Below are 17396 nucleotides of genomic sequence, written 5' to 3' on the forward strand. Positions count from 1 at the left end.
TTATTTATTTATTTATTTATTTATTTATTTATTTATTTATTTATTTAGAGAGGCAGAGAAGGAGGAGCAGAGAGAGGGAATCCCAAGCAGGTTCCATGCTGTCAGCGCAGAGCCTGATATGGAACTCAGTTTGTGAGATCATGACCTGAGCTGAAACCAAGAGTTGGACACTTCACTAACTGAGCCACCTAGGCATCCCTGATACTTTTTAACCAGCTAAACTTCCAAGACTATTGTTTTTCTCTATCTCCCAGGAAACAATGCAAGATGTTCAATATGCAAGATGTCACCCTTGTTCCATGTTGGGACAAGAACCCATATATTTCAGATTGGAAAAGGATAGGCAGTCACTGTATTAACAGAAATCAAACTGCTCTTATTACAAATAAATCTTGGAATGAGGTTATCAAAGCAAGCTGACTCGAGTAGCAATGAAACTTCCAATTCCCCAATCCTACTAATGTTGTCTGGGTAGAAAATTACTTTTACAAAGATTTGTGTACATTTGTTAAAGTGAAGGGTAAAAACCACCACAACTTTATCCATTTGTGTGCAGCATATAAAATGTAAATGATTATACAATTTATTATCCAGCTCCTTGTATTTAACCAGTGGTAGCAGCAATATTCTTCAGGAAATTACTCTAATTTCTGTAGATGATTCTCGCTACCCCCTACCCCATATGCCTATAAATCAGACCCTAGGAAAATGATATGCGGCCAACTAATTTAACATCCTGAGAATCTATGAAATACCATTTTAGAAAATATTTATCCCACAAACTCACTACATATTAAGATGACAAATATAATTAAAAAATTATTTAGAGTCAAGAACATGTAGATATTACCCACAAAGAAGCTAATTCGATGGACATGCTACACCACATACAAGGGGACAGTAGGTTTGTCTTTTCCTATTTGAATGCCATCAATATGCAAAGTAACAAAGCATGCATAGACGATAGCTTGGGAGAACCTTAAGTAGTCTTATGTTTCAGTCTATTAGTTATTTAAAAACCAGTGTTTGTAGCAAGGGTAGAGAAAGGATGTACCCTACTATGGAATGTAAGAATGAAGCTTTGCTCTTTTTTTTTTTTTTAATTTTTTTTTTCAACGTTTATTTATTTTTGGGACAGAGAGAGACAGAGCATGAACGGGGGAGGGGCAGAGAGAGAGGAAGACACAGAATCAGAAACAGGCTCCAGGCTCCGAGCCATCAGCCCAGAGCCCGATGCGGGGCTCGAACTCACGGACCGCGAGATCGTGACCTGGCTGAAGTCGGACGCTTAACCGACTGCGCCACCCAGGCGCCCCAAAGCTTTGCTCTTAAAGACTAAACAAGGTCAAGTTCAGGCATGGACAGACTAGGCACCAGACTAGTGAAATGCTCCCTTCTTTATTGCTTAAAATGAAGAAAACTTGGTCATGATCTCATAGTCTGTGAGTTCGAGTCCTGCATCAGGCTCTGTGCTGACAGCTCAGAGCCTGGAGCCTACTTCGGATTCTGTATTTCCCTCTCTCCCTGCCCCTCCCCTGCTCATGCTTTGTCTCTCTCTGTCTCAGAAATAAATAAAAACATTAAAAAAAATAAAATTATCATTCACCAGGACACAGTTCTCATAAAAAGGATCTGAATATTTACTATTACTTGTCTCAGTATTGCATCTGTTATGAAGACATAATAGAATGTTATGTTGGAGAATTAAGTTTAAAAAAGCAATTAGCAACTAGAGGAAGGTGTATGTAGGCAAAAAAAAACCTTGAGGAGGAAGAGAAGAAGGCTGATATGGTCTAAGAGCATGTGACACTTTGTAACATTTCTTTTGTTCTTAGCTGTATTTAATTTATTTTGAATACTGAACAGTACCAAAAATAGAGGGAAAAATTAAAAATTATAGTGAGATAAATTTATATACCATGAATTCACCCATTTATGGTAATTCTTAGTGAGTTGAGACTTGTGCAACCATCGCCACAATCTAATTTTAGAATTCTAACACTCCGAAAGGAACCTCATGCTCATTTGCAGTTGCCCCTCATTCCCCTCTCCCTGCACTAGACTATGACTCATTCACAGCTTGTATCTATAGATTTGCCATTTCTGAACATGTCATACAAATGGAGGATATAATTCACGGTCTTCCATGAGACCTTCTTTCAGTTACCTTTTTTTTTAAAGGTTCATCCATATTACAGCATGCGTTAGTACTTCTTATTGCCAAATATCCCATTGTATGGATATATGGTGTTTTGCTTATCCATTCATCAGTTGCCAGACATTTGGGTTGTTTCTACTTTTTGGCTGGTATGAATAATATTGCTCTGAATTTTCACACAGAAGTCTTGGTGTAGATGAAAGTTGCCTAGGAGTAGAATTGCTGGGTCATATGGTAATTCTATGTTTAAGTGATGATTTTCCTATTTTTCAAAAAGGTAAATGATTAAAAGACTGAAATGTGGATCTAGAAGAAAGTACTAAAAGGAAACAAAAGGATTTGAGAGATGACAGGAAGATCACTGTCCAATCCCTGAAATTTCCTCTATTATTGAAGCTGTGTGACATTCAATGAATAGCAAACATTTTTTTTTAATTTACTTTAGTTATGCTTTATAATGGGATGTCTCTGAGCCCAATTTTACAATTTTCCTGATGACTTCTAGGGTATCTATGATAGACAGCAGAGATCCCCACCCATGTGCATCAGTCAGGTTGTTAAAGAACTTTGACCTAGACACTGGAGAAATGTTCTCTTTTTACATGAACAATTCTTTAGGCCAAAAGGTTGTGAGTTTAAAAGAGGAAAGAAATGAAGTTAGAAGGTAGGGGTAGGTAATTACAAGGGGAGTTGCTGTGTCAATTATCATCGATAATTAAAAATGATTGTAAAATGATATCACCAAATTGACTACCAACATGGTTCTAGCAATCCGCATCCCTAACAGGAGTGCATTAAAATATCTGTTTCTGCACTCTTGTTAACTCTTGATATTATTAAGTCTTTGAATTCTGCCTGTTTATTAATTTAAAAAGTGGTACCTTTTTGGTGCTTTTAATTTTTACTTTCCCAAGATTAGTTGTGAGAAGATTTGATACATGTATTGGCTGCCTGTGTTTACTCTTCTGAGAGTTGCATCTTAGGGTAGTTTACCTGATCATTTTGAGTTATTTTTTTCTATTATGGATACAATACTTCTCATTCATCACCTTTTGATGACTTCTTATTAAACCTTCCCCTGAGATTATTCCAAGAATCTCTTTCCTCTTCCCAGACACTGTCTTTACTGCCACCTTTTGTAGTAGATAAACTCACTTCATACTTTACTGAGAAGACTGAGATTTTAAAAAATTCATTGCACCAATATTTTATGACCACATACTATAGGCTGAATATACAATATTCATAACATATAGAAGATGTGTTATAATATATCATACATAACAAGACAGTTGTGATCCTTGCCCTCATGAAGCTTAAAGTTGGGTGGTGGTAAATGAGACTTTGGAATTCTGGAATAGGGAACAATGACAGACACATGCTTCACATAAGGTGACCAGGAAAGTACCCTCTCAGGAGACAAAATTTAAGCTCTCATCTAAAAAAGTTAACACAAGGAAGAACAGAATTAAGAATGCTAAAAACAGCTATAGGTATGATGCAGCATATACTAGAAACTGAAAGAAGACCAAACCAATGCAGTTGGAACATAGGATTTAAGGAAGAAAGTGCAAAGTCAAGATAGAAAAGCATAAAGGCCATGGTAAGAAGTTTAAATTTTAAGTAAGGGTCACTAAGTTGTTTAAGAAGGAGAGTGGTATGAAATGAGCTAAGCAGAAGCCAGATCATGTAGAACATTCTAAGATAGCCAAGGAGTTGAGATTTTATTCTATATGCATCAAGGAGTCTTTGAAGAATTTTAGGCCAGGGAGCAGTAAACTGCTATTTTTGAATGATCTTTCCATCTGCTATGGAAAATAAATTGTATGAGGGTAAGAACAGAACTCTTTACAGAAGCCAAGGTTTGTACTATGGTGGGAGGAGTACATACATTTTGGAGGTAGAATAGAAATAAAAGAATATGCTTACAGATTGCTTGGGAGGGGAGAAAGAAGGAAGGAGAGAAGTGAAGGACACTTTTTGACTTGAGTAGCTAGCATTTACTGAAATAGAGTCTAGGATAGGGTGAATGTGGACTGGGGGGATTGGAAAAGGGAAATAAGATTTCTGTTTTAGCTTTGTTATCTGGGAGATGTCTATCAGACAGTTTAGTGGACAGGGTTTAACGGTTGGGGGTGGGGGGGAAGGTCAGGCCTGTAGAAACAAATTTGGGAGTCAGCAGCATACAGAGGATATTTAAAGCCAAGAGCTTGGATAAGGTCACATAGAAAGAATGTGTAGAAAAAAGAAACAAGGGGTGGGTGCAGGTACAAGCAGAGAAAGAGAAGTCTGTAACAAATAAGGGAGAAGTTGACCAGAGATAGAAATTGATCTCCCTATCTTATTCAGGACTGTGCTCCATCAATTATTCATTTCCTGCAATCTTTTCTTTCACTAGCCACTTCCCAGGATTATAAAAATTTTAGGTCATTCCTCTCCTCAAAATTATACTCTCTCAACCAAATTTCTTTCCAAGGTAACATTTCTGCTTTTCCTCTTTTATTTCCATGAACAGCACCAGCCTGCTTTTTGAAAACTTTTCACATTGCCACTCTTGGTTTTTCTCAGGTTCCCATCTACACATTTTCTAAGGTTATGTTTACATTTCTTTGAACTTTTTCTCAGAAATTAATACCCATTCCTACAGGGCCAACACCAATCTAGATGACTCCTAAGTCTAAACCTCTAACTTCAATTTCTCTTAGGAGGATTAGATTCAAATTTCTACTTATACACTAGGTAGGCTTAGCCTAGAAATCCAGCCTGTTTAATAATTAGAGAAAAGAATGTTAGAGATGGAAGAAACCCAGTAAAAATCCAGTTGAACTCTCCCATTCATAAGCAAGGAGACGGAGGAGCACAGCATTATCTGTAAAGTCACATGGTTAATTACTAGAAAGACTAAAACCTGGTATTCTGGACCCTCACTCCGATGGTCTTTAAAAGCAAATTAATCATCTTTATCACAACTCAGTTCTTTTTCCTGACTTGTTTATTGTTCGAATCACACAGGTCCAAAACCTTTGGCTTGATATTTAAACCTTTTCATAATCTAACCTAACTTACAAATTTAATCTTTAGTTTCACTTTCCCTTACTCTTCTGATAAAACTAAAGCATACTTGCTACGGTGCCCTCACATACTGTGTGCTTTTCTTCCTTCACTCAGACCCTCTCCAAGTCTTCACCCACCGGAGACACACACACACATCCATAGATACCCCTAACCAATTAAAATTCTACCTTATGTTTTATAACTTATTTCAAATATTACCACTTCCAAAAACCTTTTCTTAATTTCTTTCTATTTCTTGTGTAGCCCTTATATTATCTAATAGATGATAAATATTGGTATATTTGCCTTATTCTACTATTAAAGTACCCGCTGGTAGGGGATTCTGTATATTTCCTGTAGTACTTCGCAAGCCAGTTTTTTTTTAAATAATAATAGATGTTCAATAAAAAATTATTGCTCAGTATTATGTAAAAATACAAAAATGGTCAGATTTTTAGAAATCTGCATAATTACAGAACTAATGTTACTTCATAAGGGTCATCTTTGCATAGCCAACAGACATCAAATTAACTAAAAAACAGACCAGAGAACCTATAAGCAATCAGAGTTCTTGTGACTTTTTAAGTCATTATCATCTTTCATGTGATAATTATCTTCCAATGGTTTGGCTCAGCTTGTGCCCTACTATTTGCTCTTATTTGTCATTAAGGTTTCACGTATTATTTATTTTCATTCTATAGCATTTATGCAGGAGGCAGCAATGTAAGCTCCCTTGCCTGTGATTCTTCCCACAGATAATAGAAAATAAATTGCAATTAGATTTTGGTAATTGTATATAATTAACTCAAAATGAGTTGTTAATTATAAAAAAGATGTTTTTCACTTCCTCATTATCTCATTTATTTTAGTTTCAAATTCTTAATGCCTCACTTGAGTAAGTTTAATATTTTAAATGCACATTTTTAATACTAAGATAATCTAAATTTCCAAATAAACAAAATTTAGCTTAAAATTAAATTTTACCTAGGGAGTTCTACCAGCAAAAATCAAAGAGCCTTCAAGGTAGAAAGAAGGTCATTTCCCACAACAATTCTTGATTATATTTTGTGAAATGAACAGACATTTTGGTTTAAACAATTCTTCGAAGGCTGCTCAAGCTGTATGTATTTTCCCTCGCCCCATCTCTACCTCCTTCTGGGGTTAGTGGAGATAATAGCATTTTCATAGTCAACTGAATCAAGGAGACAGATGAACTCATCACCTTTACTTCCTTGAATCTCACATTAGATTAAATAATTTAAACACTGTTGAGTAAGAATTCTTGGCTTTCCAAAGACAGTCAGACTTTGCAGGCAGTTGTCAGAGTTTATTCAAACTCTTACAATGTAGATTAACATTTTAAAAGGTCTATGGTATTATAAAAGACATATTAGGAAATATTTTTTGGAAGTAGTGTATCGTCTTACCTTTTTTTGTCATCATTGGAATGTGGGACATGCATGCCCAGTGCACCTAAACTTTAAAAGTACATCCATCTCTTAGACTGCAGCACTAGTTTGTAAAGCATTCACTACCCTTACCTGAACAGCAGCGATGAAAACTTTCATAAATTACAAGCAGGTGTATGAATTGCTACAATCTTTTAGAAAATAAAATTGGCAGGGACTATTATAATTTGTAACTATAAATTATACCAAAATATCTTTATGTAAAAATAGCCTTTGACTTATTTATTTTGGGGAATTTATTCTTAAAATATACAAGTACTAAAACAGAAGAATATAAGTACAGTCATGTCTGCTGTAACCTTATGCATAGTAGTAAAGAACTTGAAACAACTTGAATGTCCAAGAATAAAAGTGCTAGATAAGTTATAGTACATACAGAAACCACAGACTATCATGCCTTTATAAAAAACAAGTTTGTATTAGTTTTCTATTGCTGCTATAATGAATTATCACAAATTTAGTGGCTTCAACAACATAGATGTGTTACTCTGTAGTTCTGTAGGTCAGGAGTCTGACACAGGTCTCACTGGGCGAACACTGAGGTAGAGGCCGGGCTATGTTCCTTTTTGGAGGCCCTAGGGGAGAATGTTCCATTGCTCATTTGTGCTGTTGGCAGAATTAGTTTCCTGGCAATTGGAGGCCCCCATTACTTTGCTGGCTGTCAGCTGAGGACTGTCCTAAGTTTCTAGAAGCTACTTACATTTCTTGGCTTGTGACCTCCTTCCTCCATCTTCAAAGCTAGCAATGACAAGTTAAGTTACTCTTATGCTTGGAATCTCTTCTCCTTCCATCCCATCTCTCTGACCCAGAAAGAAAATATTCTCCACTTTTTAGGATTTGTGATTAGACTGGGCCCAACCACATAATCCAGGATAATCCCCCCATCTCAAAGTCTGTTCCCTTGAGCATATCTGCAAAGTCCTTTTGCCATGTAAGGTGTCATACTGAGAGTTTCCAGGGATTAGAACACAGACATCTTTGGAGAGCAATTATTCTGCTTTCTACAGTTCTATATCTAAAAATCTGATAGATAACCATTAAGTACTGTTAAGTGTGTTTGGGGGGTAATTAACAAGCAATGTGTTCAGTTTTATCTCAAATGTTTATTGATGTTATATATATATGATATAAATATAGATAGGCATAAAGAAAGATATAGAAGGATACACATCAGTGTGCTAGCACTAATTCAACCAGGATAGGATAGGGAACAGAATAAGGAATAAAAGATGACTAATTTTTTCTGATGTTTCTTTGGATGTTTTACTTTTTATGAGAAAAAATGTTTTTCTTTTGAAATTTAGCAAAGGATAACTAAAAATAAACTGGAATATGACACATTGGACCAGATGGACATAACAGATGTATTCAGAACATTCCATCCCAAAACAGCAGAATTCACATTCTTTTCAAGTGCACATGGAACATTTTCCAGAATAGATAATGTTACACCAAAAAACAAGTCTCAATAAATTTAAAAAAAATTGAAATCATATCTTGCATCTTTTCTGACCATAACAGTATGAAGTTAAAAATCAGTCACAAGAAAAAACTGGGAAAGAACACAAAACAAACAAACACATGGAGGAAAAATAACATGCTACTAAACAATGAATGGGTCAACCAGGAAATCAAATAGGAAATCAAAAAATACATGGAGACAAACGAAAATGAAACCACAATAGTCCAAAAGCTTTGGGATGTAGCTAAAGCTGTTCTAAGAGGGAATTTTGTAGCAATTATGGCCAACCTGAAGAAACTAGAAAAATCTCACATAAACAACCTAATCTTACACCTTTGGAGCTAGAAAAATAAGAACAAACAAAACACAAAGTCAGTAGGAGGAAGGAAACTATAAAGCTAGAACATAAATAATTGAAATAGAGGCTAAAGAAACAATAGAACAGATGAGTGAAACCAGGAACTGGTTCTTTGAAAAGTTAAACAAAATTGATAAACCTTTAGTCAGAATCATCAAGAAAAAGAAGGAAGACTCAAATAAATAAAATAAAAAATGAAAGAGAAGTAACAACCAACACCACAAAAATACAAAGGATTATAAGAGAATATTATGAAAAATTATATGCCAACAAGTTGGACAATTTAAAAGAAACAGATAAACTCCTAGAAACATATAGCCTTTCAAAACTGAATCAGAAAGAAACAGAAAAATTGAAGAGATCGATTACTAGCAATGAAATTGAATCAGTAAACAAAAAACTTCCAAAAAACAAACTCCAGGACCAGATGGCTTCACATGTGAATTCTACCAAACATTTAAAAAGTTAACACCTATTCTTCTCGAACTATTCCAAACAACAGAAGAGGAAGGAAAACTTCCAAATTCATTCTACGAGGCCAGCATTATCCCGATACCAAAACCAGATAAAGATACTACAAGAAACCAACCCATTGACCCTTGAAAACCAAAAACCAAAACCAAAACCAAAAAAATACAGGCCAATATCTCTGATAAACTTAGATGCAAAAATCCTCAACAAAATATTAGCAAACTGAATACAACACTACATTAAAAAAAAATCATTCACCACTATCAAGTATGATTTATTCCAGAGATGCAAGTGTGGTTCAATATTCACAAATCAATCAATATGACACATCACATTAATAAGAGAGAATAAAAACTATATAATCATTTTATTAAAAGGATCACTACCTAAAATATATAAAGAACTTACAGAACTCAACACCAAAAAAACAGATAATCTGATTAAAATTTGGACTAGAGAACCTGAATACACATTTTTCCAAAGAAGACATACAGATGGCCAACAGACACATAAACGATGTTCAACAACACTAACCATCAATGAAATGGAAATCAAAACCACAAGGAGATATCACCTTACACCTACCATAATGGCTAATATCAAAAACACAAGAAATAACAAGTATTGGCTAAATGGAGAAAAAGGAACCCTCATGCACCATTGGTGGGAATGCAAATTGGTGCAGCCACTGTAGAAAATAGTATTTAATATTTCAAGATATTAAAAATAGAATTACCATATGATCTAGTAATTCCACTACTGGGCATTTACCCAAAGAAAACAAAAACACCTGCTCAAAAAGACAGCATTATTTACTGCAGCATTTTTTACAATAGCCAAGATACAGAAGCAACCCAAGTGTCCATCTATAGATGAATAGAAAAGAAGATTTGGTACATATATATACAGTGGAATATTACTCAGCCATAGAAAAGAATGAAATCTTGCCATCTGCAGCAACATGGATGGATCTAGAGAGTATAATGCTAAGTGAAATAAGTCAGGCAGAGAAAGAGAAATACCTTATGATTTCCTTAATATGTGGAATTTAAGAAACAAAACAAATGAAAAGGAAAAATAAAGAAAGAAACCCCCAAAGAGACCCTTAAGTATAGAGAAGAAACAGAGGGTTACCAGAAGGGAAGTGGGTGGGAGGATGGGTAAAATAGGTGAAAAGGATTAAGAGTACACTTATCTTGACAAGCACTGAATATTGTATAGGATTGTTGAATCACTGTATTGTATACCTGAAACTAATATAACACTGCATGCTAACTATATGGGAATTAAAATTTTTAAAAAGATGTAGTATGTATGTATGTGTGTGTGTGTGTGTGTGTGTGTGTGTGTGTATATATATATATAAAATGTAGTATATATATACAATGGAATATTACTCAGCCATGAATAAGAATGAGATCTTGCCACTTGGAACAACACAAATGGACCTAGACAAATACCACATAATTTCACTCACATGTGAAATTTAAGAAATAAACCAAACGGGGCGGGGGGCACCTGGGTGGCTCAGTCGGTTAAGCGTCCAGCTTTGGCTCACGTCATGATCTGGCAGTCGTGGGTTTGAGCCTCACATCGGGCTCTGTGCTAACAGCTCAGAGCCTAGAGCCTGCTTCTGATTCTGTGTCTCTTTCTGTCCCTCCCCCACTTGTGTTCTGTCTCTCTCTCTTCAAAAATAAATAAACATTAAAAAAAAAGAAATAAACCAAATGAACAAAGGAAAAAAGAGACAAACAAACCAAAAAACCAGGCTCTTAAATATACAGAACAAATTAATGGTTACCAGAGGGGAGGTTGGTGGGGGATGGGTGAAATAAAGGGGATTAAGAGTATTCTGATTTGATGAGCCCTGAGTGATGTATGAAATTGTTGAATCATTATATTGTACACCTAAAATGAATATAATACTGTATATTAATTATGCTTCAATTTAAAAAGAGTAGAATATGAAACAAAATGTATAATATCAACACATCACATACTCACTCACAAAGAAATGAGATCCAGAAGTTATATACTAAGATTGTCTTTAGATGATAAGATTATGGGTATGTGTTAATTTCTTCTTTTGGCTTATCAGCATTTTATATATTTTCTTCTACCATAAGCAAGCAAGTAAATATATAAGCAGGATTACACAGGACCCCAGGAGGGATATCGTAAAAAAAAAAAAAAAAAGGGAAAAAAGGAAGAAAGGAAGAAAGCAGAAAGAAGGGAATATAGCAACAAAAGAATGCAATGAAAATATGACAGAATAATCAACGTGTCTAAACATATTCAGAGAATTAAAGTTTCTGGTTAGGTTTGGGAATGACAAGACATGAGAATCTAAGTTACACAAGGTCAGACATTTTTGTGTTTTGTGCACTGCTGTATCCCCCAAAGTTTAGGATGTATCTAACACCTGATGGGAAACTATAAATATTTGAGTGAACTAACAAATGAATTATTACAAAGAAAATTAAATAAGGCATTTCTAAGCTTTAGAGAAAACAATTACATAAAAATTAAATATTGTAATCATATAGTACATGACCCTGCTGTGTATAAAATATATACAGTCTGATTGTAAATATATTGTGATATAGCTATACTGAGAGGACAGAAGGAAAAAGTATATGTGTAGGTATGTACATTAGAGGCAGAAGGGGAAAAGGGAGAAGAGTGGAGAGAAGAAATGGAGGGAATGGTGAAAAAGAGAGAGACAGCAAATAGATGGTTAACTATGAGAGCTAAATCATCATCTTTCATAGCAGACAGTCAATAACCAAGGCCCACATAAGTCGGTTATTCAGAAATAAGGATATAATGCTAGAAGAAACAGTTATAAGAAGAAACATCTAAAACAGTCAAAACTTCTTCTAAGGAGTGAAAGTTGGGAGTACCGCTGCTCCAAGGTACAGGCAGTTGCTATTTTGCAGAAGTCTTGTTGAACTGGTTGACTTTTTAAAAAATTTTTTAAATGTTTTTATTTATTTTTGAGACAGAGACAGAGCATGAGCAGGGGAGGGGCAGAGAGAGAGGGAGACACAGAATCTGAAGCAGGCTCCAGGCTCTGAGCTGTCTGCACAGAGCCCGACGCGGGGCTCCAACTCAAAGACTGTGAGATCATGACCTAAGCGAAGTCGGACACCCAACCGACTGAGCCACCCAGGCGCCCCCTACTGGTTGACTTTTTAAAGTATGTGTATGCTTGCTATCAAAAACAATAAAAATTAAATAAAAAATAGATTATGGCACGTCACAAAGAGGCCAATACTATGTGATTCCACGTATGTGAGGTAACTAGAGTAATCAAACTTACAGAAACAGCAGAAAGGTGGTTGCCAGGTGCTGGCAGGGAGAGGAAATGTGCAGTAGTTTGATGGGTATAGAGTTTCAGTTTTGCAAGATAAAAAAGTTCTGGAGACTGGTTACATAACAATGTAAATATACTTAAAAATGGTTTAGATGGTAAATTTTATATTATGTGTATTTTATCACAATTAAAAGATGGCAAAATTGTCTGAAATGAGAATTCTTTGGTTCTGCTTCTAATAACAGCTGAAGAGTTCTATAGGTCCCAAACTTCCATAGTTACTCCCATAGTTACATATTTCTCCCCAATACAAACTTGGGGAGAAAACAAACAAACAGAACTGAAGCACTGAAGAGTCACGGAAAACAAGCAGAAACTGGAAGAAGATCAGCACTTGAATGCAGTGGCACTGGGAGGGTTCTCAATTTCTTTTTTAATGGCTTTCAGCTGAAGGCCGGTCTTAAAGACCCAGAGAATAGAATCTGAGCTGACCAAAGCACTTGAAAAGGGAAAAAACCCTGGAGAGGGCAGAGAGAGAGAGAGAGAGAGAGAGAGAGAGAGCGCCTCAAATTCTGTGTAACAACCCTGCCAGTTTGGGCTGACCGCTGAACTACACATGAATGAGGCCGACTCAAGCATCCATCCGAGTTAAAGTTCATAGGGCTTGGCAGTGATTTTCACTGTTACTCGCCTGGCAGATAGGGCTTGGAATGTGAATTCAGTCAAGGGCTTGGAATGTGTGTGCTTGCTAACACACACAAAAAATTAACATTGTTTAGAGGACTAAAAGTGAATTCTAGAGTCATTCCCAGTACCAGGAAACAATAAAAAACTGCTAAGTGTACAAAGGAAACCATGACCAATACTCAAGATTAAAGCTGACCAATGGAGAGAAGCCCCAAGATAAACCAGGTGTTAGAGAAAAGCATTTTAAAGGAAAAATAATGAATAAAGGAATTGTAATGAATAAAATAGGAAATTTCAGTAGAGAAATAGAAATTTTAACAAAGACACAAATAGAAATTCTAAAACTGAAAAATCCAATATCTAATTTAAAAAAATTATTCTATGGGCTTAACAGCAGATTGGAAATAACAGAAGAGTTGATGAACTTGAGAACAGATCAATAGAAATTATCCACAATGAAGAAAAAGGAAAAAAAAAGATTCTAAAAAATTAGCAGAGTCAGGGACTTCAGTAAAGATCTAATATACCTGTAAATGAAATCCAGAAGGAAAGAAGAAAGAGAAAAGGTAAAAAAAATTTTTTTGAACAAATAATGGCCAAAAATTCTTCAAATTTCATGAAAAGAGAATTCTCAAACATAGCTTTGATGGTGAAAACTGATTTAACTTTTATGGAAAGCAACTGGGCCATGTGAATCAAGAATCTTAAAAATATTAATATGCACTTTGAGTTTGTAGTTCCATTTATAGGAATCCATACCAAAGACATGGGTAGAGATAAAGTAAGAAATTTATTCTAGCAATGCTCTTCAAGGCACAATTTATAATAGCAAAACCTTATATTATCCAATAATAGGCTAAGAGATGAATATTGAGCAATACTTGTCATACAATAAATATTTGTTGAATGAATATCAAGTTTTCATAAAATAAATTATGACATCAGAAAATATGTTACAGTGAAAAAGCAAAAATTAAAATTCAGCATAAGTATAATCTCTATTACTCAAAATAGAATATATTATAAAAGAAAGATAGAGGGAGAGGGCTCAAAGGATCATCTCTGAATGGTAGGATCATGAATGATTTTTATTTTTTACACATTTCTGTATTGTTAAAAATTTTATACTGAGAATGTATTTATTTATATTATCAGAAAACTGGACCTATATAAAGCTGTAAAAACATACCAAACATATCCTTAATATCTTTGCCTTAATATCTGTATCCTACATGTTCTTGCTTTCACCCACCCATAACCCAGGTTTACCTTGGTCCAGAGTCATCCCCATTCATATCCAGATTGAGTTCTCGGGGTTTAGTAAACTCTTTAGCAGCAACGAGTTCTCTTGACTTAAATACAGCTTGATTTCTTAACCTGGAAAAAAAAAATTAGAGGCTTTCTAATCCTTGGAACCTAAGCAACTGAATGGTAACCCTTGCAGGACCATATGCTTCCAGCTAGACCTCAAACAATTGTTTTCAAATTAAAACTTGATCTGTCAGAGCGCCAGGGTGGCTCAGTTGGTTGACAGTCCGACTGTGGCTCAGGTCATGAGTTTGAGCTCTTTGCTGACAGCTCAGAGCCTGGAGCCTGCTTGGGATTCTGTGTCTCCCTCTCTCTCTGCCCCTTCTCAGCTCATGCTCTGTCTCTATCTCTGTCTCTCTCTCTCTCAAAAATAAAACAAAACATTTAAAAAACCCAACAACCTCGATCTGTCAAAATAAATGGGCACTTCCTAAATACACACAGGATGTAAATAAAATAAACACAAATCAGTTTTACAGGAATTTCAATTTTCTTTATTTACAGAGGAGTTGGAGAACACTGAGTTGGTCAAAATATCATTTAAAACCTCAACACTATAGATGCTTTAGGAGTACTTTAAGTTTCTTCATTAGAAATTTCAAGTTTCTTTCTATTCACTCCTAAGCAAGTGTATTCTGATTATCAGAGTCTTAATGGGAATTCTAGTAACATTAAGTATCACTGACCATGCCCAATATATCCATAAAAGGCAAATATTTCTCATATTGTCAATTCAAAGAGCTGGGGCTATGTCTCACTGACCAATGTGGTTTCTTAAGATCATAGAAACTGAAAGAAATTCTATCCAGCAATGCTAACTAGCCCCATCCTCGATGTGCTGAGGAGGGAAGGCAGAGAAAGAAATTAGCATGTTCTACCAGAGTCTGGATGGCAATTAACCACTGGCACTTTTTCTATCCATATGTGACCTTTTCTACCCATTTTCTAAGTTTTTTTAGAAATATTCTCTGGCTCATTTTTAGAAATGAAATCTGTAGAAGTATATTCTTTAACTATGAAATAAAACCAGGAAGAGGGGAACATATTATTAAAACGGCATTATCATTTCCATCATTGTCAAAGACATTCTTATAACTGCAACTAATTATGCACAGTAATAAACAAAGAAAAATATGTAGGGGGTGTCTGGATGGCTCAGTTGGCCAAGTGTCCAACTCTGGGTTTTAGCTCAGGTTATGATCTCAGTTTGTGAGATTGGGCCCTGCCAGGGGCTCTGAGCTGACAGCATGGAGCCTGCTTGGGATTCTCTCTCTCTCCCCCTCTCTCTCTGTCCCTCCCTCACTCTCTCTGTCTCAAAAATAAATAATCATTTACCAAAAAAAAAATTAGATTAATTACCCTCTAGGAACTTAGAATTTTATAATAATATTTGGTAGTGACACATACATGGGTAGGTAAATGCAGAGAGCAGGGAAGCTATACTTCTATCAGACAAAATAGACAAATCAAAAATTGTAAAAAGACACAAAGAAAATCACTATATAATAATAAAAAGGTTGATTCATCAAGAGAATGTTAGCAATTGTACATATATGTGTATCTAACACAGCAACACCTAAATTTATTAAGCAAATACTAACATATCTGAAGGGAGAAACAGATAATTCAATAACAGCTTCAATACCCTACTTTCAACAATGGATAGATCACCCAGATGTTAAAGAAACACTGGACTTGAACTATGCTTTATATAAAATAGACCTAATAGACATATACAGAACATACCATCAAACAGCAGCAGAACACATATTCTTTTCAGGTATAAACAGAACATTTTCCAGGACAGATCATGTTAGGTCACAAAACAATTCTTAGCAAATTGAATAAGACTGAAATCATACCTTTTCCAAACATAATGTTATAAAACTAGAAGTCAGTACAGGAGGAAATGGGAAAATTCACAATAAGTGTAAATTAAACAACACATTCCTGAACAACCAGTGAGTCAAAGAAGAAATCAACAGGGACACTAAAAAATATCTTGAAACAAATTAAAATTGAAACATACCAAAATTTATGAAATGCAGCAAAAACAGTTCTAAGAGGTAAGTTTATAGTTTTAAATGTCTATATTAAGGAAAAAGAAAGATCTCAGGGTGCCTAGGTGACTCAGTGGGTTAAGCATCTGACTTTGGCTCAGGTCATGATCTCGTGGTTCGTGAATTTGAGCCCTGCATCAGGCTCTGTGCTGACAGTCAGAGCCTGAAGTCTGCTTGGGATTCTGTGTCTCCCTCTCTCTCTGCCCCTCCCCCACTCACAGTCTATCTATACATATCAAAAATAAATAAACATTAAAAAAATGTTTTAAAAAGAAAAAATTAAGATCTCTAATAAACAACCTATAATTACACCTCAAGGAACTATAAAAAGAAAAACAAACCAGGGCCAAAGTTAGCTGAAGGGAGGAAATAACAATGGCCAGAGCAAAAATACGAGACTAGAAAAATAATAGAAAGGATTACTGAAACGAAAAGCTGGTTTTTTGAAAGGATAAACAAAATTAACAAACTTTTGTTTGTTAGAAGAAAGAGAGGACTCCCAAAAAAAAGCAGAAATGAAAGAGAAGCCATTAAAACTGATACCACAGAAACACAAAGGATCATAAGAGGCTACTATAAACAGTTACATGCCAAAATATTGGATAATCCAGAAGAAATGATAAATTCCTAGAAATATACAACCTTCCAAAACGGAATCATGAAGAAACAGAAAATCTTAACAGACCCAAAATGACTAAGGATTAGATTAAATCAGTGAGTAAAAATCTTATGACAAAGAAAAATCCAGGACTGGATAGTTTCACTGGTGAATTCTACCAAACATTTTAAGACGAATTAATACAAGTCTTTCTAAAACTCTTCCAAAAGATTGAATAGGCAGGAACACACCCAAATTCATTGTATAAGGCAGCATTATACTGATACCAAAGCCAGGTAAGGACACCACAAGAAAAAAAAATAGGTCAATAATTCCAATTAATATAGATGAAAAGAAATCTCAACAAAATACTGTCAAAGGGAATTTACTACATTAATAGAATAAAAAACAAAAATCATATGATCATTTCAATAAAATGCAGAAAAAGCATTTGG

General features: G+C 35.1%; 1 protein-coding gene across 11 annotated transcripts in view; it reads right to left on the reverse strand.

Moving 5' to 3' along the window:
- KIAA1328 (KIAA1328 ortholog) overlaps positions 1 to 17396 on the reverse strand; it is a 350349-nt gene that overhangs the window by 117689 nt on the left and 215264 nt on the right. For 10 of the 11 annotated variants that reach the window (XM_040479015.1, XM_040479014.1, XM_040479020.1 and 7 more), the window contains one exon: positions 14245 to 14352. The exons of the other annotated variant lie outside the window; for it this stretch is intronic. In XM_040479015.1, coding sequence (XP_040334949.1) covers positions 14245 to 14352 — 108 coding nt within the window. The remainder of the gene's footprint in view (positions 1 to 14244; positions 14353 to 17396) is intronic. 11 annotated transcript variants of the gene reach the window in all.

This window comes from Herpailurus yagouaroundi, unplaced genomic scaffold (assembly GCF_014898765.1).
Source record: "Herpailurus yagouaroundi ecotype Mexico unplaced genomic scaffold, PumYag 142, whole genome shotgun sequence".
In the NCBI taxonomy this organism is placed as follows: Eukaryota; Metazoa; Chordata; class Mammalia; order Carnivora; family Felidae; genus Herpailurus; species Herpailurus yagouaroundi.